This window comes from Aptenodytes forsteri, unplaced genomic scaffold (assembly GCF_000699145.1).
Source record: "Aptenodytes forsteri isolate BGI_AS27 unplaced genomic scaffold, ASM69914v1 Scaffold193, whole genome shotgun sequence".
NCBI lineage: Eukaryota > Metazoa > Chordata > Aves > Sphenisciformes > Spheniscidae > Aptenodytes > Aptenodytes forsteri.
Window position 1 is genome coordinate 12,211,335 of NW_008795405.1, and position 25,103 is coordinate 12,236,437.

At 42.8% G+C, this 25,103-nt stretch overlaps 1 protein-coding gene across 1 annotated transcript in view; it reads right to left on the reverse strand.

The window, feature by feature from the left end:
- The window catches only part of SYNE3 (spectrin repeat containing nuclear envelope family member 3), a 53,772-nt gene extending 40,834 nt beyond the window's left edge, over window positions 1-12,938 (reverse strand). Inside the window, exons 1-2 of the mRNA XM_009280808.2 lie at window positions 12,793-12,938; window positions 891-1,048 (exon numbers count right to left, since the gene is read on the reverse strand). Of these exons, the coding sequence (XP_009279083.1) occupies window positions 891-1,034 (144 nt within the window). The 5' untranslated portion in view covers window positions 1,035-1,048; window positions 12,793-12,938. The remainder of the gene's footprint in view (window positions 1-890; window positions 1,049-12,792) is intronic.
- Between the last annotated feature and the right edge of the window lie 12,165 nt (window positions 12,939-25,103).

Consider the following 25,103-nt stretch of genomic DNA (forward strand, 5'->3'; position numbering starts at 1 on the left):
CAAAAAGACAGACTTTTGGGTAAATAAGGATGGGAAAGATTTGGCCATTTAATTTAAAGAACAGACTAGTTGGAATTAAAGGTAATACAAGTATAAAAATAGTTTCAATGTTAATCATAGAAATACCACCACTCCCTCTAATCATGAATGGTAGAGATGGGACAAACAGGAGTATTTAATTCTCTGAGACTACAAGAACAAGATAACATCTAATGAAACTGAAGTTAATGAATGTGAAATCACAGTAAGAGAGCAGGCACAATCTGCAACGGGATCTCTGTGAGAAGAGTTATACAAGAGATTAAGTAAGAACAGAAAAAAATGAACACGTTTATCTTTTCATTAGACAGATTATAAAGGGGAGCTGTAAACCCTCTTATCATCAGGGTTTATGGAAAAGGACAATGGGATTAGTCTGGAACAGCCCATTACTAGGACACTGCAATCTTTCTCTATCAGTGCCAGAGTTCTGGAGGAGACGGAACACTACTATGATCTGATTCTCTTGTGCTACATGCTGGACTTCTGCAAATCCCTACCTGGTTATTTCAAGCAGCAACTCAATTGTTTCAGGTTTGAGCATGCTCATAGGAGAGCGTAAACATTTTAACCTGCCAAACCTGCTGCTAGTCTTCCAAATCAGTCTGAAAAGCTTAGAAGCCTGTGATATCAAATTGCCATCCTCTTTTTCTACAATGTCTGTAAACATTTTGCAGATGGAAAAATTAGAAAGAATACTGATGTAAACCCATCCACACAGAACCAATATTCCAGCAAACGGGCAGCTGATAGTTTCCTAATGGAATACTCCAAAGCTCACAGCAAATAACTGCTGTAAAAATGGCAGCAGTGACAGCCACCTCTGAACTGGTACATCACTCTTCCCTTACCTCAGTCTCTCTCAGTCTGGCTTCTAGGGCAGATCGAGGTCCCTTGGTGTTGTCATTGATCCTCAGTCTCTCTTGGATGGCCTTCATCCAAGCTTCTGCATTCTCCACACTACTGTCAAATTCATCCTGTAGCTGCTGAGTCATTGCATTCGAAGAAGCTGGAAGGATAAGAAACAAGGAAGTAAGTAGGTTTTGGTTAAGACCTAAACAGGAATGCATTCAAGGCAATCTAAAGGAGCAAGGGAGAAAAGCTAATGATGTCGTGACTTTCTTTTTTAATGCTAATACCAAAAAACGTGGCAGTATCGCGATTCAGTCGAGCACAGAGAACACATTCACACTACAGCTTTCCCAAATGAAAATATACCAGGAAACAAGAAGAAGGTGGGGAACTGTGGGAGGCTCCATTACAGTAAACAGATTTAATTCAAAGCTTTCAAATTAGATTAATCTGGTGTTTGTGGTGTATTCCAGATCGGCTACACCAATCACAAACACTTTCTGTCTTTTCCCAGAGCCTAGGCAGTACAAAACTCTCCCTATGCCCTTCCAGAGCACTTCAGCATGTGCTTAACTTAGAGGTATATAAACCCTTTAAAACTGGTGAGATCAGGATCAGATGCTTAGGCCCTCAGTTAACTTGTTCTGCTGAGACCATGGAGAAATTACCCAAATGCACGTGCAGTGAGTCTGGGATATACAGACACAACGGGAATTGGCCAGCAACTGCCAAGATGAACAACTCACAAGCTATCACATAGGAAAATCAACACTTAGGGATTTCTTCTTTTGCCACCTCTTTTACGCCATATCAGGCTCTAAGCTTTTTGTTTTCCCCTCCCTCTCTCTTGTTGCCTCTTCCCAATCAGGGGGCAGGTGTGATGGTTGCTTGCTCTGTTGACCTGCTCTTGTGTCTTCTCTGTTTAGAGCGGAAGCTCTCTGCTGCCCAGATGGCCTCCTTTGTGCCTGTACAACAGAGGAGAGCCATCCTACGCTCGCCCTTAGGCACTGCCATACTCAACTGGACTAATAAGGATGCATTATAACAAAGGCCCCTGTAGGTCAGCTCCGCTGAAGTGAACAGAGAGATAGCCATTGACATTAAACGGTTTTGGATCACATCCTACAGCTACTGGCAGCCAAGCAGTCAGTGTGTCTTGTAAATTAAAATATTCTTCCTCTTTGTTATTGATCACTGAAGTACTTTTGCAGCACAGAGTTTGAGGGTTAATTACTGAACCCAAGTTTGTTGTGCAGAATTCAGTTTCACACCAGCCCCCTCAGTTTCCATGAGACAATTCATGTGGAAGAAAGTGCTTGGTGTGAGAGGTAGAGCATGGCTCTTGGCAAAGCTGGAACAATGGTGTTTTGTAACCACTTTAACTCTCGGCCCCTTAGTCTTTACAGGGGAGAGCCATCCTGCTTCTGCCCACTGGCAGAAAGCTTCCCACCACCCTGCTGATGTTCCTGCATGAGGTAAAAGAATTCATGCACTATTAGATGTCCTCCCCCATAGCTCCCAGTGCATTTTCTTCTACATTAGGCCAGAGAAAACAAGACGTGAGTGTTCGCAACACTGATGTCTGGCAACAGAAAGTCTAAATTGTTGCTTCCCAGCCTTCAGCAGGCTTTATGCTCAACAGGTCCCAGAACAGAGCAAGAGAACTGCACCTACAGAGCAGCTACTGCCCTACTCACGGGGATTACTGGAGCAGAGAATGGGTCAGACCTCCATGCGCAGACAAGCGGAGCTGCATTTGCATGGAAGAGGGAATTCCTCCCTAAGTGGGAGATGTCAGATGGGGCAGAATCCAAAGCTGTAACTCTCAGAGCTAGAGGGCAGTTCTAAAATGTGTGACCTCACCTTGAAAAGATGAAAGAATAGAACAGGATGTACTGGATTTAGTGAGGGTGGTGTGGCATGGGGCAGCTACTCCCTCTCTCAAATACAAATAATATGACAGGATATATAATTAAAGCTCAAATCATTGACTTACATCACAAGAGTCCCAAGGATGAAGCCAGCTAAAGGAGTAATGTTATTTTTCAGTGGATTGCTAGATAGCTGTGTCCTTCTCCAACTAAGACTGGTCCAGAACTGACGTTTCTGAACTATAATAATCCAATCCTTAGAAAAGAGCACACATCTCTTTGCAGCTGACTGATCAACTAATTTTCACATTAACATTTCTCATTATATCCAGCAGCCATAGAAGGACTGTCCCCTACAACTTTCTCGGTTACATACATACATTTCTGGGCAGTTTCTGAATGTGCGAGTGTAAGTTGTGGCGGTTCCAGTTATGCTATTGTGAAACAAAAACTCATGGTACATACAAAGACTCTGATGAGGGGTGGCATTCATTTCCTAGGAGAGGCTTCTATTCCTGGCAACATCCATATCATATTTAAAACTGGCTTCAGGACTCCAGTCATGGAGTAGCCAATACCGAACATTACGTTATCCTAGTCCTATTTCTTACAAAAAGTAGAGGGCAAACACAGTTAAGAAGCAGTGGAAAACCTTCTGCCACCTAACATAAAGAAAACCCCACTCACACTCTGCCCTCATGCTGCTCTCCTCTGAGCAGAAAGATTTTCTGTCCAAAAAGTACAGATATACAGACCCCCGTCCCACACACAGGCATTCCACCTAAGCAGCCAACGCAGGAAGTCATGAAAAATGTTATTTCAATATTAAGATCACCAGTTTGCAAAGGAAGAGAAACACTTTGTAACTCCAACTGCCTGTATAACATCGTTGACTGATTTTGACCAAGTAATTCCTACACCTAGCACCATAAAGACAATTAAATTTAGCACGGACTCTGACCCAATGCCCAGGCGGATTTCATGGTAACCTTGTGACCTGCAAAACCTGACATGGGTTGGGCTGCCTGTTGAGACCAACTGTGTCCTGTCCTCCCTCCTTCCTTCACGCTGGGCAGCCAGACCCTGGCTGAAGCAATCAGCTACAGTGTCCCAGCTACTTTTGTTCTGGAACTCGCACACCCTTCCCAGGCATTAAAGGCATGGGTTGATATCTGCAAGGAAAAAGTATGTTTTCTGATTTATTTTCTGCTTGGGAGGAAGAACAGCTGTTGACTCTATATGAAATTTGGCAATATCTGTAATTTCTTTGCAAATGCTCCTAAAGCTGGGATAAGTGATTACTGGATAAGTGTTAACGAATCAACAGTATTTACCCCATTTCTGCTGCATCATTGGGACTAAATGATTGAGTAGTACTTCTGGACATGAAATACAGGGCTCTGATCAGTACAAGAAATACAAAGGAGACATAGCAGCTCCTGGAACAGACCTGAGCTGTTCAGCTGTGCAAAGCGAGCGTTCACAGACCAACCTGCAACAGCAGCAGACCATTAGGGCCACCTGTACTGTGGTGCGAGAGCCCCAGGCTGTGTCCCAGGCCACAGGCTCAGACGCTAGGACCCACTGTGCCAGGGAAAGCCTCCCCTTAATCACAGGTGTGATCCTCTTGAGCAATTTGTACAAAATTATTTTTATCATAGTCATTTTCAAATGCATGTAGCTGTTCAAAACAGCTTTTCATTTTAATGCCACTTGAATCGGTATATTAATTCATACCGTGGAAGGCATATTTATACTGCAGAAAGCATTTAGGATCTCTATACATATGTTACTAAATGAGGGTAATAACTATGCCTAAGCAATTCTGGCATAGATAATGAGACGCTGATAAAAACCCCAGTTTCATTTGTCCAAATGCAATAACAGTCACTTAGTAGAGGTAAGGAAGAAGCATATTTCAAGGTGCTGAGCGTAACTGATCCAGGACAGCTCCTGCAGCATGTCCAGAGGTTATTAAAAAGCATATTTCAGGAACAGGAAAATGTAAGACACAGCTCCAAAATCATTAAGCTGAACCTCTCCCACAACGCTAGTCTTCCTACCTTCTCTGAATCACCCTCCATGGCCCCCAAAACACTGGTCGGCAGTGTCTGGGTAGGCACATGTGTTTCAGTGCCACAGAGGGCATGATGCCTCAGCCCTCGCCCAGTTGCTCTGCCAGACCCACTGCACACCTGCAGCACAAGTAGGGCTTGTACTGGGCCGCCTGCAGCTTGGTTACCATGCACGGGATATCTGCACCTTTGGAAGAGGGGAAGATCAGCTCCTGTGGCAACACACACGTCTCAAGTCAGCATTACTCCTCTGCCCGACTCTCATCCAGGTGCAAAACCATTCAGCGAGGAGGGAAGCGAGAGGACTGTGACCCGCCACCTGTTCCCAAACTCCCCGAGGAGAAGGGGCAGCTGGCAGGGTGCTGGGGCACACACGCTGTCCCCCTAGGTTGCCCATGGCCACAGGCTCAATACCCCGACATGAATTAATGAGAACCAAAGCAGCAGCAAGCTGGGTTTTGCTTATAAAATCTGCTCAGCTCCCGAGCTGTGCCCTGTTTGTGTTGGGCTGGGCTGAAGACAAGAGATACAGAGGCAGCCTGGTATCAGCTCTGGTCTTGGAGCTGTCTCGCTGAAAGAGCAGATAAATTAATCAGCTGACTGCTCTGCATTATAGTTCTTGGAGCCACTACATGGTAGCAGCGCCACTGAGGGACGTGGAGATGTCTGGGTCTCCACAGCAGACCCCAACACAGTGAAAGGCACAGGTCGTCCTCCACGTGATCCACCCAGCACTCATGGGGCCAAATTTCTCCGAGCACTTCTTCCTTAAGTACAGCTACTTCAGCAATCTTTCTAGTGCATCTAATAACTCTCACTAGGATATACGAGATTTACTTGTTTACTATTTGTAATGCACTACTGAGAGGTTTTAAAGTTATTTTGCAAGTGCAGTGTCTTTTTGTTAGGATTATCCTATTATTTTGCAATGTTTCCTAACATATTATTTTCTCTCTGCCAAGTCATGCTGCCTTATTTCAAAAAAAAAAAAAAAACAGCTTCTTAAAACGTTTCTCACAACCACTCCTATTTTAAACATTCTTTTAAACCTTACATTTATAAAACACAGACTTTAAAATGGTTTCAATATGTTTTGGATTCCTATATTCATGTACTAGTTGACTAGTTTCCAGAACCCAGTTCTTACAAAAATAAAAGTACAAAAATGCTCCAGGAAATTCAAATCACTCACCGTTAGGGAGACTGTTTTCCAATTATTGGAATCCTTCAAACTTTTCATAACCCTTTCCACTTGGTTCTGGGATTGAATGTGGAAAAAAAAGATTAAAAAAAACCCCAACACTGGACTGTGTCAAATTTTATACAAATGCATGAGTGTGGAAGCAATTTTGGTTCTGGGAATTGTATCTGGGATAATTTAATAACTTTTCAGCTTCCCTGGATACCGTAAAGAGAGCTCTGAGAAGGAGCAGAGCTGGGGAGCTCTGACCCATCTGCTTCAGGCTGGAGCGGAGCGTCAGTTGTTGGCACAGATCACAGAGAGGCGAAGCACTGACCATTGTCTTTCCAAAGCTGAATATTCTTGGTCTGCTCCCGGAGGAGTTCTTTTGAATCACGTTACCAGTAGCTGATGCTTTGCCAGCCAAGAGACTGAAAGCCTCCGGGGAGCCGCACCCACTTAGAGAAGAGTTAAACTGCCTGAGTAGGTGCAGAAGCCCTCAAGGGTGCAAATAAAAGGTGTAGTTATTTCCAGCATAATCTTTTAGAGGCTCAAAACATTAATCTTATCACCCTGGCCATCTTCCAACACAGCCTTTTCCTGTGTTATTTGCAGTGAATGTTTATGACAGCCAGCAATTGTTTGCCCTAATTAACGAGCTAGAGAATAAATAGTTTTTTGGAATAAACACATCCATATCCTAGTTACAAGCATCTCCTTCAACCAAGGAATGCTAACATCATGAGTACATACAGCACTCATGCATATCATAACCATTTCCTTTCCCCTACAAAACAATCCATAGGAAGCCTATGGCTAATGCAAGACATTCTGCCACAACGTGATCACACCTGGCAATTTTCTATCTATTTGATACAAAAACCTGAAAAGCAGAGAGAAAAAAAAAATGCTTGCAAGACATCCTTTGCACAGACTAACTCCGAAAAAGCCTAATTTTTTTCAACCATTTGTTTAAAGATTAATTTCAGACTTTGGTGAGAGCCAGTGCAAATGGGGTATCTTTTTGCTTTATAAGCAAGCTGTAGAAAATATATAATTCCCAGGTCTAAAAAAAAAATTTCCTAAAAAAGAAATAAAAACTTTAAAATAGTTCTATTTCTGAATGGAATCATCATGTGCAAGTAAGGCAGAGCTGGGTCCTGGGGTTATCTTCCCTTTTAGTATCAGCAGCGACAATCAGTAGATCTGACCACAGCATTTTTAGTTTTGATATTTTAATCTTCAAGTTGTTTGAAAGTAAAAAGTGTAAGTGAGGACCCTTAATTACAAATCTCTCCCCACTCCATGCACTCCACACGCACACTTCTGCATCCCCAGGTCACTCTAGTGTTGAACTTTATCTTAAGTTTTACTGAATTTTAGGTTATGAAATAATCAACTATAAGAACATTTTGATTCCAATAAGTTAGCCCCTATGGTAGCGTTATGTATAGGTCGCTGTGTTACTTATTATTTGAGGCTGTGTTGCTTGAAGTCCCTATTCCCTATTCTCTGGACTCTCTAGACCATAAACAGATGGCCAACTTGGCAACAAAACCTACTTTTAAGGTGTCCTGAAGTGAACTGCCTTCATTATAATACTAAAAAACACACCCACAGGTCAAGAAGACCCTTGCCCAGGTGAAGACCCTTCCCCTGCGCAAGCGTAGTAACAGAAGAGAATGACATAACCAATATTACAATTATATGTAAATCACTAACCAATCATTGCAACTGGGAGTGTACTACCTTATAATTTTTGTGTATAAATGTAACGGTGATCTAGCCATAGGTATGCTTGATTTGTGGAATTCCACCTTGCACCCGGCATCGTAATAAAGAATGCCTGCTTTCTAAAACTCCTAAATTGAGTCTTAGAGAGTTCATCATCTGCTGACTTATGGTAGCACTAGGAGACAGGCTGGTCTACCATGATTCAACTAGGTAAGTAAAATGCAGGGTTTAGTACTGGTCTAGAACTCCTTTTTACCACCAGGGAGACAGTGTATCCATACTGGATATCTGTGTGGTTTAGATTTTTATCTTCTTTCCCCACATTACTGAGGTATTAAACAATCTTTAGAGCATTTATTCTTTCAGCCACCCTGGAGAGTGAGGCTATCTCTATTCCCTTTATAGGTAACATCTCAGGTTCAAAGGCACTTTGTTTCTTGCCTGTAGGCAATAAGGAAATACTTGAAAGGACAAGAACAAAATAGGTAATTCAAGTAATAAACACCGCAGACAGTGATTTTCAACCTTTTCTAATAGGTATACCTTCAATTTTCTCTACAGAGATGCACATCTCTGTTTAGTGACTTTAAACTTAATGACAAGAGGCCTGTGTTTCCTAGTTACTGTTCACAGACTCTTTAGTTCGGGAAATCACAGGTTGAACACCTCTGGTCTAGAACTTCAACAGAGATTCTTCAGATGCAGGGTATCTGCTTTGGAAATTGCCCCTGGAGGGTACCTGTGGGCTTACCAGCAATCTACATCTTGTGAACTTGTCCCCAGCTGCTGAAGTAGGCTAGGTTTCAGCTTCGCTGAGCTTCCTAAGAGTTTTACCATCAGTCAGCCAACGAAAAAGCACTGCAAGCCAAAAGCATTAGTCTCACGGTCTCTGGAGGCTAGAATTTATGTATTTAATTACCTTCCACTTGTCCTCCACAGACTGCACGATCCCTCAGTACTGGGTGCCAGTCACAGCACTGATATACTGACTAATCAACCTCTGTGGTATCTGCCTCCTGGCTAGACATCAGTGAAAAATTCAGAGTGAATAATGTATCTGATAAATTGTTCCTCTTTTGCTGGTCATATATTGTGTACGGACAATCTCATTTTCTCAAAGGTGTGGTTATTCCTAACTATTTGCCAAATATATTCTGCAAATTAGTTTTGCTCTGTAGACTATTCCCAAGTAATTCTTCCTTGCGATTGTTAATACCCCAGCTGCGCTGTTTAATTTTGGTTTGGCATCACAACCCTAGTAAGAAATTGTCTGTCTTCCCTGGCTGGCAGCGGCTCCTCTCATTTGTGTGCAGTTTGTCACACGGCAACTCCCGAGGGCCATTTTCATATTCAGGACCCCAATGTGTTAAGCCACATACAAAGAGTGTGCTTTCACAGCACCCTGCGGTGAGCAGAACTGCCCTACAGTTAAAAGGATAATACCTCTGTCCCAAAGAGTTACAGATGACATGTCAGAAGGGGTTCAGCAACAAAAGCAGGGCGTCAGTGTGTACTTAGGGACACGGAGTGGTGAACGGAAGAAAGGGCCGTTAGCGACTGCAGCTGCATTTCCAGTGCTCTGTGCAAGCTGTGGTGGTTCCACCAACCATGTCCTCTGCCTACCCCTTGAAGGCAGAGATACTCAGAAAGAGATCCTCAAGCCCTGCTCGAGCACGTGGCCTCAGCACGGGGCCTGCAAACACGGTGGGACTCAGAAGTGTGTCTCGCATCAGGAGAGAAGATTCATTGCACTGAACCTCAGGCTGCCAGTGGGACACCTTGAGCTAGGAGCCCTGCGATTCCCTGGGGAGTCAGTGCGAGAGAGGGGCACTTCCAAGCAAGGATCCATGCCAGAGGTGGGACAACTTGCCTTCTCCAGGAATCCCATGTCCTGAAGAGGCCAACAATCGTAATGTGGGTGCTCAGAGCTATGGGGCATCAATCTCTCTACGAGTCTGCATCCTTTCCTCTTCCACATCCTTTCCTCTTCCACCTAACTGTTGCACATTTGGATCTAGAGGGTTTTGTGCGTACAATTTTTTTTCCTCTTACGAAACCAGTGTTAAATTTTATTTGACCATCAGTCAAATGCCTCTGCCTCTGAGTAAGCAATTCTGTGCAACCTGGGAGCCCTAAGCACACAGCTTTTAAACTAATAAACCTTGTAAGTCAAGTATTTACTAGAAATGTTTGTTAGAAACAGTCACTTGCAAGTACTTAACAAGTATACTCTAAGGGCACAATGTCTTTTGTCCCCTTTAGAAGAACAGCTGAAGGACTAATTCCCCAAAACATAAGATTTCTCGGATATATCTTTCAAAACATTATCACTAGGATGAGGCTAATGAGATACTTATATGGAAGAAGTGAGACTCGTTGGAATTAAAAAAAAAAAGTAGTTAGCAAGTAGGACAATACTCACTTTAAATACTGAAGTTGTTGATTAAAATAAATGAGTGCTTTTCATGGGATCAAAGCACATGATTATGGAAAAATTAGCAGATTTTAATTTGTATGGAACAGGAAGATCTGTTTATATAAAGTGACCACTGCAAGAGCTAAACCCTTGAAATGCTGTCAAAAACATACAGCAGGGTAAGTAAAGCTAGACTTAAACAGCCAGCACTCTGGACATAATTTAAAGTAATATTTGCACTAAGCTGATAATGCCAGGCTTTATATTGCAAAACAGCACTGGTTTGTATTCAGACAAACTCATGGGCCAACAAGGCCTGCCTGTGTCCCAAACAAAATGCACTACTGGAACCGCCAGCAATCTAATTGTTATATTGCAAAACAGCACTGGTTTGTATTCAGACAAACTCATGGGCCAACAAGGCCTGCCTGTGTCCCAAACAAAATGCACTACTGGAACCGCCAGCAATCTCATTGCCAAGCTCAGAAACAAAGTAGAACACTGCAAAACAGTGGTTCTAAATTAATTTTGAGGGGTTGAGAACATTTCTGGGATTGATAAAACAGGCTGCTTTCTCATGACTCATTTTTGCCTGAACTATTGCAGTTTCCATGCGTCTTAGTCACCCTCCCACTGTGCGTGCTCGCCAGGCACTGTGGGTTAAAGAGCAAGATCGCATCTCTGCTTTCAATTGCAAAGACCCCTCCCAGCAGCCGCTGGCGCACAAGCGCGCTTCCGGTCCTGTAAAGAGACCAGCACTGCCACAACTCCAGTGCTCTGCGTAGCCCAGGATTTCACAACAGGGATGAAGATTCCTCCGAGATGAAGCAGCACTGCCTTCTTAGTAGTCTTTTTAGCCTGACTGGGGACTGAAGTCCTATGGTTTATAAACCTAAAGGGGATTTGAACCTCCTCCTACTGAGATTAATCAAAACCAAAACCAAGAGTAAAGTGGCAGCAGGACCCAGCAGAGAGCCATGTTTGTCAGCAGTCCACCTCCAGTGAGGAGGACCAGAGAGTTATTTAAAGCTGTGATCACAGATAATTACCGTGCTGAGCAGCGAGAGTAAAGCCGATGCTTATTCTTCACGCTCTTACATCATCCACTTTTAATTACCTTTTAGAAATAGAATACTACAACCTAGTAGTTGTATTTTGGTTTGTAGAATACTACAAACCAAAGCTCTTTTTTTTCCTGTGGACATCCAAAAAGATGAGGCAGCTCAGCTCTGTTTAGACCGCACTGGGACGTCAGGGCCTACTTCTTCTCAGCAACTTTGAAAATCCCACCCTAAATATTACGGGACAGATCTCTGGGGCTGCCGGTTGCCCGAGAGCTAACGCAGAGATACATTCAGCTGAGGATTTGCACACACAGACTGGCATATTTGGCAAACATTTCCTGACAAATGTGTCATAGCACTAACGATTCTCAAACACCTGAAATAAGGAAAAGGTGTAAAGACATAGATTTTCATAACCGAGTAATATATAATTCTTCTACAAGGAGTAATATACATCATGGCACAAACTTAACTTTGATCTGAAAGAAATAATAAACTTTCCTAAGTAGTCTCCAATGCCATCTTTTAAAGATATCACAAACACTTGTTATATTTTAAAGGCATTTCATGTCACTGAAATTTTCCCCAGATATTTCCTTTGAATTCATAGATCAGGGCTCAGCAGGTACCTTGCTAAAGGTTGACTCAGAAAACAGGAGAAGCAGGTTATCACCTTCCTGGAGGAAGATGCATTCGACTGTGATAGGGGACCACTGCTAAACCACAACACAACAGAGCCTCCAATAATCAGACATTTTGTGCGAAGGGCTCAATGAGCACAATTTAAGCGACAACGCTAGATGCAAATTATACTCCCTAATTAAAAAAAAAAAATTGAATTTCTTTAATCTCTTTTTAACATACTGCATACACCCAGATCACATTTCAACAGTTGTATATGGGACCTTAAACCCACACTACTTAACGAACTTCAGGGAAAGGATCTCAGCCGTCCCAATTTGGTGAACATTTGGGGGCTGTAAAAGCTGATATCATGTCTTGAGTGTCAGCAACACTTCCAACAGATACTCTATCAATCAACTTCACTGGCTGCCCCTTATCTCCAACCCTTGCGGTGAGCACCGTGGCAAGGATATTTTCACTTCTTTTTTCCTGCCTTACATGAAGGAGTTCCCCATCCTGGCCTCCTGCTCACAAAACAGTTTATCAGGCCTTATTTCGTTGCACAGGGCCCTCGCCCTTGGATCCTCCCACCCTCCCCACCACCACCTTGCAGCACTCGCACCAAGCAGGAGGCGAGGCGTGGGCCTTCTCTGGAGACAAGCGCGCGAATGGGCTGGTCTTTGTGCGTGTCACCAGCAACCAGCCGGGTGCTGCCGGAGCAGCCACTTATTTCTACCTCCTTTTCATTATAATTCAAATCCTTGAAATTTCAGGGAACTTAATATCTTTGACGCTTCTAACTCTCTGGCAGATTTAATGGAAAGTGGAAAATGAGTTTAAAAAGTTATTAGGAGCCAAAAGATACAGACACGCCACAGGGTGATGACCATCTCACTTCCTTATGAAATAAAAGTAACAAACCTTGCAAAAACCTTACCAAAATTGTGGGAATTCTGGAAAAAAGGGCAGGTAAAAGTCTGTGGCGATTTCAAAGTCCCCCGATGGGTTTCCAGCTCAGCAAGTGCAATCCAGCCTGCCCTCCGCTGGGCGTTATGACAGTGGTTCGGCACGGCTGGCAGCACGAGCAAGGCTGGCGCAAAGAGAAACTGGCGGCTTCCTCCTTACTCATGTTGGGGGCAGCACAGGATTTCCTCTCTGCCTCCTACCGCGTGATAGGAGCAAAAGAGGGGATGACAATCTAAAGACGTATCAGACCAGAAAAAAGGAAAAGAAAAAAAAAAAAAAAAAGAGAGAAAGAAAACCAGCGCGGCATGCTGCCACTGTTTGAAACGTAGGTAAGATTTAAATAGCAATAATCCCCCGAAACTATCTAGTTCAGGTCATCAACTAACAAGCTGGTTAGTTCCTGTAAGGCTTAATGCTTGAAATTATTATGCCTGACAGATGTTTGCTGAACAGGAATTAGTCCAGAATACGCAGCACGAAAACCAGCAAGAAGCAAAAGTGCAGACAGGTACATGTCAGAGCTGAGATTCTCAGAAAGCATTAGCTCAACCTCTAACACAATAATAATTTTCCTTTCTACCCACTTTATCTTCTGCTTCTTTTTTACTCTTGGCTCCCTAGCAGGAGATTCCCTTCACGGACTGACACACTAATCTAGATTCCGCTCTCAGTTACAGCTGAGCAATGTGAAGAAGAGGTTAGCCGGTATTTTCAGGCACTACCACTGCTGCACAATTTGGCTGAATGGAATACCCTTTGTAGGCGTTAGCTCTCTCTCGTGATGGAGCACAGGATGAAGTCTCCGTTCCTGATTCCTCAAAACTATTGGAAAATATAAAGCAGCATTTTCCCCTCAATTAATTATGATCCCTCTGGTTACACCTGCTGTTAGACATTCAATGACATGAAACCCACTGGTTTGGTCTACTCACCCGCTGCTGTTTGCATCATCCTAATGGTGTAAATCTAGTTAATATACTCCAGGACCTAGCCAGATCCCACTTACGCTCAAGCTAGTGCAAATCCAAAGCAAGTCTATATGGCCACCAAATCTCTCTAGTTTTACAGTTGCTGTGTATCATAATTTGTACTACACTAAGCAGCATTTCCAGGATTAGAATAAAAGTAAGGAGGAAAGATAGAGAAATCAGTGAAAACAAAATGGGGGGAAAAAAGTTGGCTCAAATTCTACTTCCAAATTAGTTACAGATACAAACGGGGATAAAACTATGAACCTCTCCACCCATTGCAGGGGCAGAATCAGGCAACACAAGTGAACAGCATGGGGAAAAACTGAAGAGAGGAACAAAGATGGGATGAAAATTTAGGTGGAAGAACAACAATGGGATAGAAACTGTCGATCAAGCTAACCCTGTGAAGTTACTAATACAGAGGATTAACTGAAGACCAGTAGCCTTAGCTAGGCTGTGATCCCCATGGGCAATGGTGACCCCAATGTAGCCAACCAAACACGGAATTTTGCCACCAATGGTGAAAAAAAACAAGGGACGGAAGAGGAGGAACATCTTAGGGAGTTAGCAACGCTGTCAGTACCTCTAGAGAGGGAACAGATACACCAGCTGTTTTCCAACTGTCTTGTTAGCCTTTTGCTAACATGAATAATCCTTAGAAATGATAAGAACATTTCAAAACACATCAGCCTGCAGACTAAAATATATGATACCTGGGGGAATGCAAACTGGAGAGCAGTCCATTTATCTGAAAGTCATATCAGGGTTGATTTAGGATTGTGTTGCTGTTTGAACGGCGGAGTTTAAAATGCCTATAAATGAATCCTTTCACACGCTTTTCCCGTTCTCTCTCTCCTGTGGTAAATCCCATAGTCACTGTAAATTTGCCATAGTCCTTTTAAAAAAACTGAAACTACTAGTACTGAGGAAGCAGCGCATATACGGCTAACATCAGCTACACACAGCAGCTTCTAAAACACACTAAGAAGTGGTCTCTTCGGATGGCTAACCTAGAAAGCAAAGGAACCCAGCAGCTACCCTGGTGAGTACAGACAACCACAACCTGGAGGATCAAACTAACAGCCAGAAATGCAGCATTCCCCATAAAACTTTCAGTAAGTTAGTATCAAAACATATTTTAAATTTATAAATCCTAGATTACCACTTGAGCCTAATTCCCTTTAGACCAAATTTAATTTTACATTTTTCCATATTTTAAAAGGAAACTGCAGTTTCAGCAAAATATTCCAAATGTTCCCACATCTGACCTGTCATTCCCTTCCTTCCCATACAAAGAACACTATTTTCAGTTTCAGTGAGGGATGGAACAATATTTTTCCCACCCTTCAGGCCAACTATCATTTCTGTTGTGGAAGTGGAAAGCATTTGAATGGCCCCTTCTTTAGCCTGACATCTCTATGTTCAAATATGGATTCAATTACATCTGTAAGAAAACCAGTTGGATGATCTTAGATTACCTGACAGTCTGTAGGCACTGCAAAGGAAACATATTTCTGCAAACCCAGTGCAGCCCATGGAGTTAAATGACTACATTGCCCCACCGATTAATCTACTGTACTTAAGTGGTACTCCGGACAGACTGGCCTCATTGCCCACTAATCGTCTGCATCTTTGAAGAGCCAGTGAGGTACCAGACCGCTAACTGTTTAGGAGACAGAAATTGTCATTCCAGTAGGGTTACAAGAGTTATAAATTATAAAGCATCATCTGAGTTCTGACAAAGAGCTATGAAACCCCTCAGATAGGAAACAGAGCAGCAGTATAAAAAATTTTTTTCCAAGACAACCATTACGACTGTGTTATATATTCTTACTACTCTGCAGAGGCTCAGGTCCTAGATGTGAACCAGCACTCCACCATGCTGCAGGTAGCACGTGTAGAGCAGTGGCAGCATCCCCAATTCACCAAGGTTACTGCTGAGGCAGAAGAGAAGCAGCAGAATATGGATAACAGAGAGAGGGGGAACACACAGGAGCAACAACACAGTATTAGTCAGCGTGAAAAGCCACAGGCAGAGCAGCAGCTGCCTAACGACAGTCAAATTTCCATAGACATTGCAGCAAAGGAGTTTTAAGGAGGAATCTGAGGGATGGTCATGACATGGATTTGGGAAGGACTACGTGTGAGGACAAGACTGGGAGAAAAAGCGTGAAAGTGCTCAGGTGAGTGTCTACCAAACATTAGCAGAGGTTGGTATCATAGGCTGGCCAGAGGTGGAAGCTGCTTTCTCAGTAACAAATGAAATGCAGCACGGGGATGTAGGGGAATCAAAATTTCCATCTTCTGGGAAAGACTGCATTTCCAACTATATTTTAATTCTGAATTAGAATAATGTTGGTATAAAAGGTCTCTCCATGCAATTGCTACTCCCCAAAGAATCTGGTTTGGAAATGCTGTGAAAGGATTTTTCGGAAAAGGAACACCCACACCAAGCATTCAAGTTGTCCTAAGTACTGGGCTTGGAGGTACTGGTGGGGGTAGCACAGACAGGCATCAAGTTCTTGGTCTCTCTGGTACAATTTCACTCTGTGTAAATAATGAATCATTATGCAGAACCTAATCGTTCTGCATAATGCATAGGCAGAGCCTGATGATTCAGGTGTCCCACCTGCAAGCTGCGCATCTAAAGGATCAGGCTAAGGCAGTCATTATGTTCTGTCCCATTCAATAAGAAAAAAAAAGTATTTTGACTTTACAAGTTAGCATTAAAAAAAAAAAGAAAGAAAAAAACCAAAAAAACCCCACACACAAAACCAAACTCTGAAAAATGTCAGATCTGATTTGAGCAAGACCAAAAGAAACAAGGTGTGAGTTAGCTGCTGGTATACTTGCTTAACTGAAAAAAAAAATCTATTTACAAATCCTCAAACTAAGGTGTAACCTGCTAGTAGCAATAACCTAAAAGTGCTTCACAAATACCAGAGTGATAGACAACACAGAAAGGGCGCACTATAGAAAACAATTACACGTGGAGCACTAAAACAGCCTGTTAACATCCAGGTAAATTCCTCAGCACTGACTAACTACAACTATTCAACACTAGCAGAGCTTTAAAAAAACCAAAACAAAACAAACGCCGTGACATATAAAGCATTGGGATTAAATGTGTTCATGCAATTACTTACAGAAGTGCTTCTTATAAACACCTTCAGCTCTTTGATCAGACAGCAAATGCTACTTCGCTCTGCAGACCAGCATGACAGTACTAGCCCTCCTCAACATTACCTATTCTCACAATAAAAAACAGCTGGACAACCAAACAGCCGAGGTGAGAAACAAAGTAATGCTGAAGGCAAGAATATCTTTAGGGTTGCTGGTAGCCCCATCCTAAGCACCCCGAGGTAAACGCAATCAGGTGGTTAAGGTTTACAAGCATCACGACAAGGGATGCCTCCAAGGGAGTGTCTGAAGAAAGGGTATTTTGCAAATGGACAGATGTTCCTACCCATCTTCTACAGCACTGGAGAAGGTACATGGTGTTGCAGGCAAAACAGCAAGGTCTAGGGTGATGGGCGGTGATGAAAACTAGCCGTACTGTGGACAGCTGGAGGTGGCACAGCTATCATTGCCTCACACAACCTAGGGTGCAGGCAGCTGCCAGGAAATGCCAGGAACATGCTCCTGCTCCCTCACCTCCTTGCAGTAACCCCTCTCACTGCTTAACCATCATTCTCTTTCTTCTTTGTCTCCCTAATTATTATTTGATTCCACACTTACACCTGAGCTTCTCTCAGGGCAGGGAACAATGGTTTTGGGGATGTCCATAATGGGCCATTTTTCAGACAAAGACCTTTAGTTCTGAACCAAGGGCTCGGTGCCAATGGCACTGTCTTCCAACTGAAGTTCTTCAGAGCAGAAGCAGTCATAATGGGTCGGATTTGAGAAAATCTGGGTGAAGACGTTAATTCTACACTGAAAGTGCCTTAAAAAAATTAAGTAGTAACTAGGGAACAAGGATGCAAGGAGAGGGGGGAAAAGTTCTACAACACAGGGATTTAAAGCTTGTATGTTAAAAAAAAAATAAAAAAATAACAGAGAGGGTTGAAATTTTTTCCCTTCTTTTAGGTTGAAGGCATTTTCTGTAGATTGTTTTCTCACACCAGCAATATGCACCCACTGACAGAACAACTAATGGAGTCCGCAGGCCTATAATCTGAGAATACAAGGGAAAAATCCCAGGCTTTGGTGAAGTCAAGGGCAACATTGTCACAGAGCCAAGATTTCTACTCTGACTCCTATGGACTTAAAAGACAAGGTAACAAGAATTTTTTTCCTTGAGTGCTCTCTTTATCTGCAGATCTAAATTAACCTGAACACTTCTCTGGTGTTTACTGAGCCAGCATTACTAGCTATGTACTTCACACAAAGTCTGTGCTTAACCCACTGCAGCTATAGACCATTTCTGCTGACTTACATAAGGAACATCACCTACATTTGTTAACCACTGTCATCTACCATTCATATAACCACTACCACGTTCCCATGGAGACTCAAGAGCGCTCATGCAAAGAGACTTTTGGATTAAGAAAAATCAGTCATCTAAGTTAAAGGAAATGCCCAGCCTGCGGAAGAACTGTCAGCTCCAAAGATTGGTTTCTTTTATTTACTCGCAGAACCTTTAAGGTGCAGGCATATTTCCTCACATGACCCTGCCTTTCCATCTAATTGACTTGAAAACACAGTGGATACGTCAGTGCCTGTACGCTTTCCACCTTCAGCTTCCCTGAACTTCTTCAGGCTGTACTGACAACAGGGTACAAAGCGTAGATAAAGACCAGCTGTTACACCTCTTAAACTACTCCTCAATCAGAGGCAACCTGTGTTTTTCTGCTAGGATTGCCTCATTATAATGGCAGGAAAACAAAAGACAAGCATGCAATGCTTTAAATCACTTATCACTTCTACGTAAGGTGGAAAGAAAACACAACCAAAAGTAACCTCTACACTTTTTTCACAGCTAAATTTTTTTATTGCTGTTGTGTCAGTTCAGCTGAGTGAGTAGGTGAGTCAGTGTGTGAGATAATCGTGTAGGGTAAAAGCTCCAATCTTGTTGGTTTTTAAATAAACCCAAGTATCGAGATCCACTATGGGTGGTTTACTCTTTCTCACCTGTGACACCCTCCAACTTAGTACCTACAACACAGTTGCCACACACATCGAGTGTACCCTATGAAATGAGACGTTAGTGTCCCCGTTTCACAGATGGAGATACCGATGCTCTCAGCAGCATCTATCTTTCAAACACAGCCTCTGACAGACAATGCCAGACTCAACAACACATGAAGCACTCAACATCACTGGTCCCATTTTAAACCTCTGATTGTACATGCTTCTTCCACATCATAGACCAAACCTGTGGCAGAGAACACAGCTCTTCTGAATCAGTCCAACGCATGAAAAGAAGGATGACCGTGTGCTCAACAATACGCACTCAACTTGTATGTTATGTTGTTTGGGAGTCATGGATTAAGGCCTTGACGACTATGCTGTTTACTCAGCAGAACTATGCAAACAGTTTCAGGAGAATTCACGAGAATTCTGGTTATATACGCCAGCCAGGATCAAAACAATACTTATGGGTACACTCATTCTTGAAAATCAAGTATTTTCAAGGAGCTTTGAAGAATATCTCTCACTCCAAAGATAACAACTTCCTGAATATTCTGTTATTTAGTCCCACAAGGCACAATACTGAAAGAGGTTACAAGGTGCTGTTACTCTCCAATAGTGGGAGGAACGGGCCTGGGAGAGGAAGCCTGCAAATTGGGCTACTGGTCAGACTTCTGTCGCTGTTCCCGACTCTGCCGATGAATTCCTGCATCACCTGGGCAAACACCACAGTATCACATGCCTCACTTTGCTCAGCTATCCCACAGATACAGTAATATCTACCCGCCTCAAAGGAACCCAAAGGTTTTTGTGGATCTGACTGCTCTTCTACTAAAGCCAATGGGTTTTTTTTATTATCCCGCTGTATTTAGCATTTTTTTTACTATCCTGCTGTATTTAGCATTGGTGCAGCCTCACCTTGAGTACTCTGTGCGGTTCTGGGCCCCATAATTTAAGAAGAATGTTAAGGTACTCAAATGCGTCCAGAGGAGGGCAACAAAGCTGGTGACAGGGCTGGAAGGCATGTCCTATGAGGAGCAGCTAAGGACTTTGGGTTTGTCTTTGGAGAAAAGGAGGCTGAGGGGCAACCTCATTGCTCTCTGCAGCTTCCTGAGGAGGGGAAGTGGAGAGGGAGGTGCTGAGGTCTTCTCCCTGGGATCCAGTGATAGGATGTGTGGGAATGCTTCAAAGCTGCATCAGGGGAGGTTCAGACTGGACATTAGGAAGCATTTCTTTACCAAGAGGGTGGTCAAACACTGGAACAGGCTTCCTAGAGAGGTGGTCAATGCCCCAAGCCTGTCAGTGTTTAAGAGGCATTTGGACAATGCCCTTAATAACATGCTCTAACTTTTGGTCAGCCCTGAAGTGGTCAGGCAGTTGGACTAGATGATTGTTGTAGGTCCCTTCCAACTGAAATATTCTATTCTATTACTATTATCATCATCATCTGCAAGGGGAGCAGCATGTAACCCAAAGTAAAGTGTTTCTAGGATTCCCTGGTGACAGGCACTATATCTACTAAGTATAATAGTACGTCTCCCAGCATAAGCTAACCCACATGGGCGTCTCATTCATCTTGTGCTCTCAAGTATTACCGTCATTTTTCTGAAAAGGCTTTCTGCATAGCACAACAGTAACAACAGTTATTTCACCTTTTAATACCACTAAACAAACACTAATCAAGAACAAAACAAGCAAGCCACAGCTTGATATCTGAATTCCAAGCAAATTACAATCTCATGGTTCTCCTTGTTTCTTGCTATCTCCTTCAGTTTCTTCCAGTACCTTATTTCATACATCTGTTCAGTGAGATCCCACGGCTGAGATAGCCACTTAATCCTCAGCCTATTACAATCAAAGCAGAAATTCCCTTGAAATCCCTTGATGTGAAGGACTTCATATCAAGCCCATGTCTTCTGTTTAAGTGTAACATAGAAAAGATGCCTGTACCAACAGAGACGTGAAAAGTCAGTTCTGCCAAAGGGAAACAAATGAGCCCACATCATCTTTAAAATCAATGCATTTTTCCTTTGAATACAATTAAGCTGCGTGCACAGACAGAGACATTAAAGATTGCTTATTAACCTCACATGTGGCGTCAATGAGAATGCCCTTCCCTGTCAGATCTACTGTCTTTATCTCAACATTGAGGTGGGGCCACTTCAGATAGCTTAAGTTAAATAACCCTGGGTTCACAACTCTGCGAGTCATTTTTTTTGCAACACGGGCAGTACCATCTTGTGGTTCAATTTATTAGCAATACAGGGACATACCATGATGAGCAACAGTTCACGCTACTTTGAGTCTATGAAGCAGTGAATCCAACAACAATGTCTGACAGATAGCATGTTTACTGCTTGCCCTGGCTTCATCCAGTCGCAAATCAGCATGTTGCAGAGTCAGCAATTCTCGTGGAAGGCAAGGACCGACTTGAAGCTCCAGCTCTGGAGAAGAGTGTGTAAATGTCTTCTCATTTAAAAAGACTATTTCTTTAAAACTCTGACTGTTAAGCCCTAAACAGTCAAACACTAAAGAACAAACAAGAAAAGTAAATTTTCAAACAAAAGAACAAAACTGTATTTAAGTTGATGCTGACAATACTGCAGCTGGTCATAGAAGAATTGTTATAAAAAAAATTCTACCTTCCTAAATGCGTATGCCAATATCAGCTACAGACAAGGGAATTACATTTCAGACCAAAACTTTAGCAAAATTCAAGGATGTGTAGTTTAGCCTATCACTAATCAGTATCAGGCTAGGCTTAAAAGTTTAAACACAGTTTTAAATACTTTTCAATTCTTCTCGTGTCATTTCAGTGTACTTTTATTTAATCAATATTAAAGGCACAAATGTTACCATTCAGTTGTTTGTGGAGCAGATCCGCATGATCAAAAAAGACCCTGAATACTTGCGTTGCATTTTTAAATTTCATAGAATTGCTGTCAAACGAAGCCTGAGAAAGCAGAGACATTACTCACCATCAGTAAGCATTACCTTAAGAGATATTTTCCTTGAAGAATAAAAGTATTCCACTGCCTACGCTCCAAATACAGCAGGGAGGTTTTTAGCCAGACTCAAAGAGGTGTTTAGGAACCTGGTATTTATTCCTGTTGATTTCAGGTGCCTGAATACCTTTGTCTTCATATAACTGTGCCAAGTAAAAAATTCCCTTGCCAGTTACACTCTCTGTTAACATTCCTGGAGCTCAAGAATTTTTCCTGTTACCATGTGGCTTTTTTCTTTCACATGCCTGAATTGCCAGGATTCACACTTAGCCCACAATCCTTAAGTGAACATGTACAATGCAGTTGTAAAGGGACCCTTTCTAAGGACATCATCGCACCTGTATATACAGTAGCTACCCCAGAACAAGTCTGCCAGGTCATAGCTGTGCCAGGAAACCCTATCTACTGTCCACAAGGACTAACAGATAACAAAAATGAAACCAAAACAGGAATCCAATATCTTGTCATTGCTACAAATGATCTGGGATTTGCCCTACCAGCCACATCAAGGGATACATTATTCTGTGTCATGATAAATGATCATCACTTTTGCTTGGTTTCAAGGGAATTGTGCGTATAACATTCAGTAAGTCTTGAAACTGTTGGCCAATTTTGTCAAAATAAAATAGATCTAAAGACACCAGTTGAGATCATAGCCCTTCAGTACTTGATGTACTTGCACAAATGTGTGCCTGGCAGAACAAAGACAGGAGCTGTGCCCTGGAGATGCAGCGAAGTAAAAACAAAGCGCTTTCTGACCAGCACAACTCAGGAAATCAGATCTCCTACAGAACTGCGTTCCTTGTTTGATTAAATGTTTAGACTGAACTGCACTGAGATTTTCTGTTTCCATGTTCAAAATGCAATGCATCAAATCAGAATTATTAATCTTCTTTTAAGTTTTGAGGGAGATGCCAGTCCAGGGGCATTTACCCAGAAAATCCTTCTCCTTTTCTCTTTGCAACTTCATTTACACCGAATATCTTACTGCCAAACGGAGGCAGTCACATATGAATGTATCATTCAGTCACTAAGCTAAAAACTGGAGAAAATTGGCAAGCGTCTGGCTCTAGACTTGCTTTTCCCTTAGTCTGTTTCTACAAAATTTGCAAGAACTTAATTACCTTGGAGCTGTTCTTCTTATGTCATACTTGGTTGAAACTGGGAAATGGAAATAAAATATTATTTAAAGGACAAATACCAAGATGCATGTGCATACACATATTAAAGGATGGCATAAACCTTGTTTCCAACAGAAGCTATGTTAAAAGATGAAAGCTAGTTATCTTTTTGAAGCTGCGATGCAGGTGCTAGGTTTGGAGCATCCCCTCAGGCAGTAGCATTGCTCTTCAAAGGCATGTGGATGCAGGTACAGCCACATCCTGAGGCTGAGCATCCACAAATGTACACAGAGGTTTTCAGGATGATTTGGGAGCCACAGATAACTGGAGGGGCACAGAAAAACGGCTTCGCCAAGAGAAAAAGCTAGACACTCCTTTCAAGGAGGTCAGTGCACGAAGGCCACACAGAGGACACAGGCACCAGGAACAGACTTGGAAACACAGTAAAAGTCTTGACCAGGATGGGAGGGAAAGGAGGAGCAGTGAAATACATGGCTGAAGGAAAGAACTGGAACTATCGGAAGAAGGGATACAAGAAGAGAGGCAAGCACCACAGTACCGCACCCTGAATGGTAGGCAGCTAATTCTGCCTTCATTGGGAATTTGAGAGGACTCCGGATCTGACGATTCACGAAGAATGTGAAAACAGCACTGGGTGTAGGGGAAAACTGTTTTTATAGAAAGCCCATCAGCTTTGTCAGACTCCACTTCCTGACAGCTAGTTTGTAGGGAACAATGTCTCGTGACTCACCAAAAGATGTTTGCTTCTTGCTGAAATAAAAGTCGCCACAGGACTGACTGCAGCGAGTTACATTTCCTTGAGATCCAACTGGCTCACACACTTGGCAACCACAGAGGCTGTGCCAAGCTGATGTACATTTCAACAACCCACAGATTTGAGACACTTTTAGAAAAATAAGGAAAACACTTGAAAGCAACCAATCAGCTTTTAAAGTTCTGTTGCATTTTTTAAATTCTTTCCCCAGAAAACAACCACTGTGTACAAAGATTTTCAAATGGCATGCAGCATGCCAAGGGCTTAAAAGTAACATCCAAAAGTAGCAGCAAGGAGCTGGTAAGAGTAGCATAGTGATATTATTTTTTCATTAATGATTTAAGATAGCCAGGCTTAGATTTGAGGCAAAGGAGAAGGCAGGCATCCTGCTCTGATGAACTTGCAAAAGAAAGCAGTGTCTTGCAACCATCGTTTTCACAATTAATCATCATATACATCCATAATTCCTGCAGACTTCAGTCTGTTAACCTATTTGAGTAGAGCTATTTCTAGGAATAAAGTTTTCCTGGACGAAGACCTAAATTCACACAGGTCAAACCAATAAGGATTTGGGAATAAAAGAGATGGCAGAAACAAGCATATGAGAAACCGAAGCCTTACTACACATTGGGGTGGGGGTGTTTACATACGGAAGTCATACAGAATCTAAAAATGAGGGTAGCGGTTCCTATCATAGAAAAACTGGGAAACCTTTCTAACTGTTTAGGAAGGGAAAGGGAGACAAGGTCAGACCTGCTTAAGGAGAATCAAGAGCCGAGCTAGGATGTATTTAATAGATTTGAAGGGGAGAGGGGCTGGGGAAGGAGAACAGAAACAAGGAGCGTGCAAACTGCAGTGGAGTCCTGGCAGTGGGGACCGAGAGATGAAGAAATTTGACAGTAACGCTGAGCAACCGGCTTTGGCAAGAGCCTGACATCTGGGAAGGAAAGTTGCAGAATGCAGTTGAACACTTCCACCAGGCTGGTACTCATTCACAGGTGCGATTTTTTAAGAAGAAGTTAAATAAAAGGGTTTACCCCTTTAGCTTATATTATTTAGGGAGGAACGTTGCAATTACTGCAGCTACGTTATTATATATATTAGTAGTACATAGGGAGCTCTCACACTACCCAGGGAGCTACCCTGGCAAGGATAAGCCTGCCTCCGCTCCTGCTTTGCGGCTCCGGCTGCACCCGTTGCAACCGTTATACCGCGCGGCGGCACCACAAACCTGCGCGGCGGGGGACGGCACCGGGGCGGCCGGCTCGGGGGACAAGCCA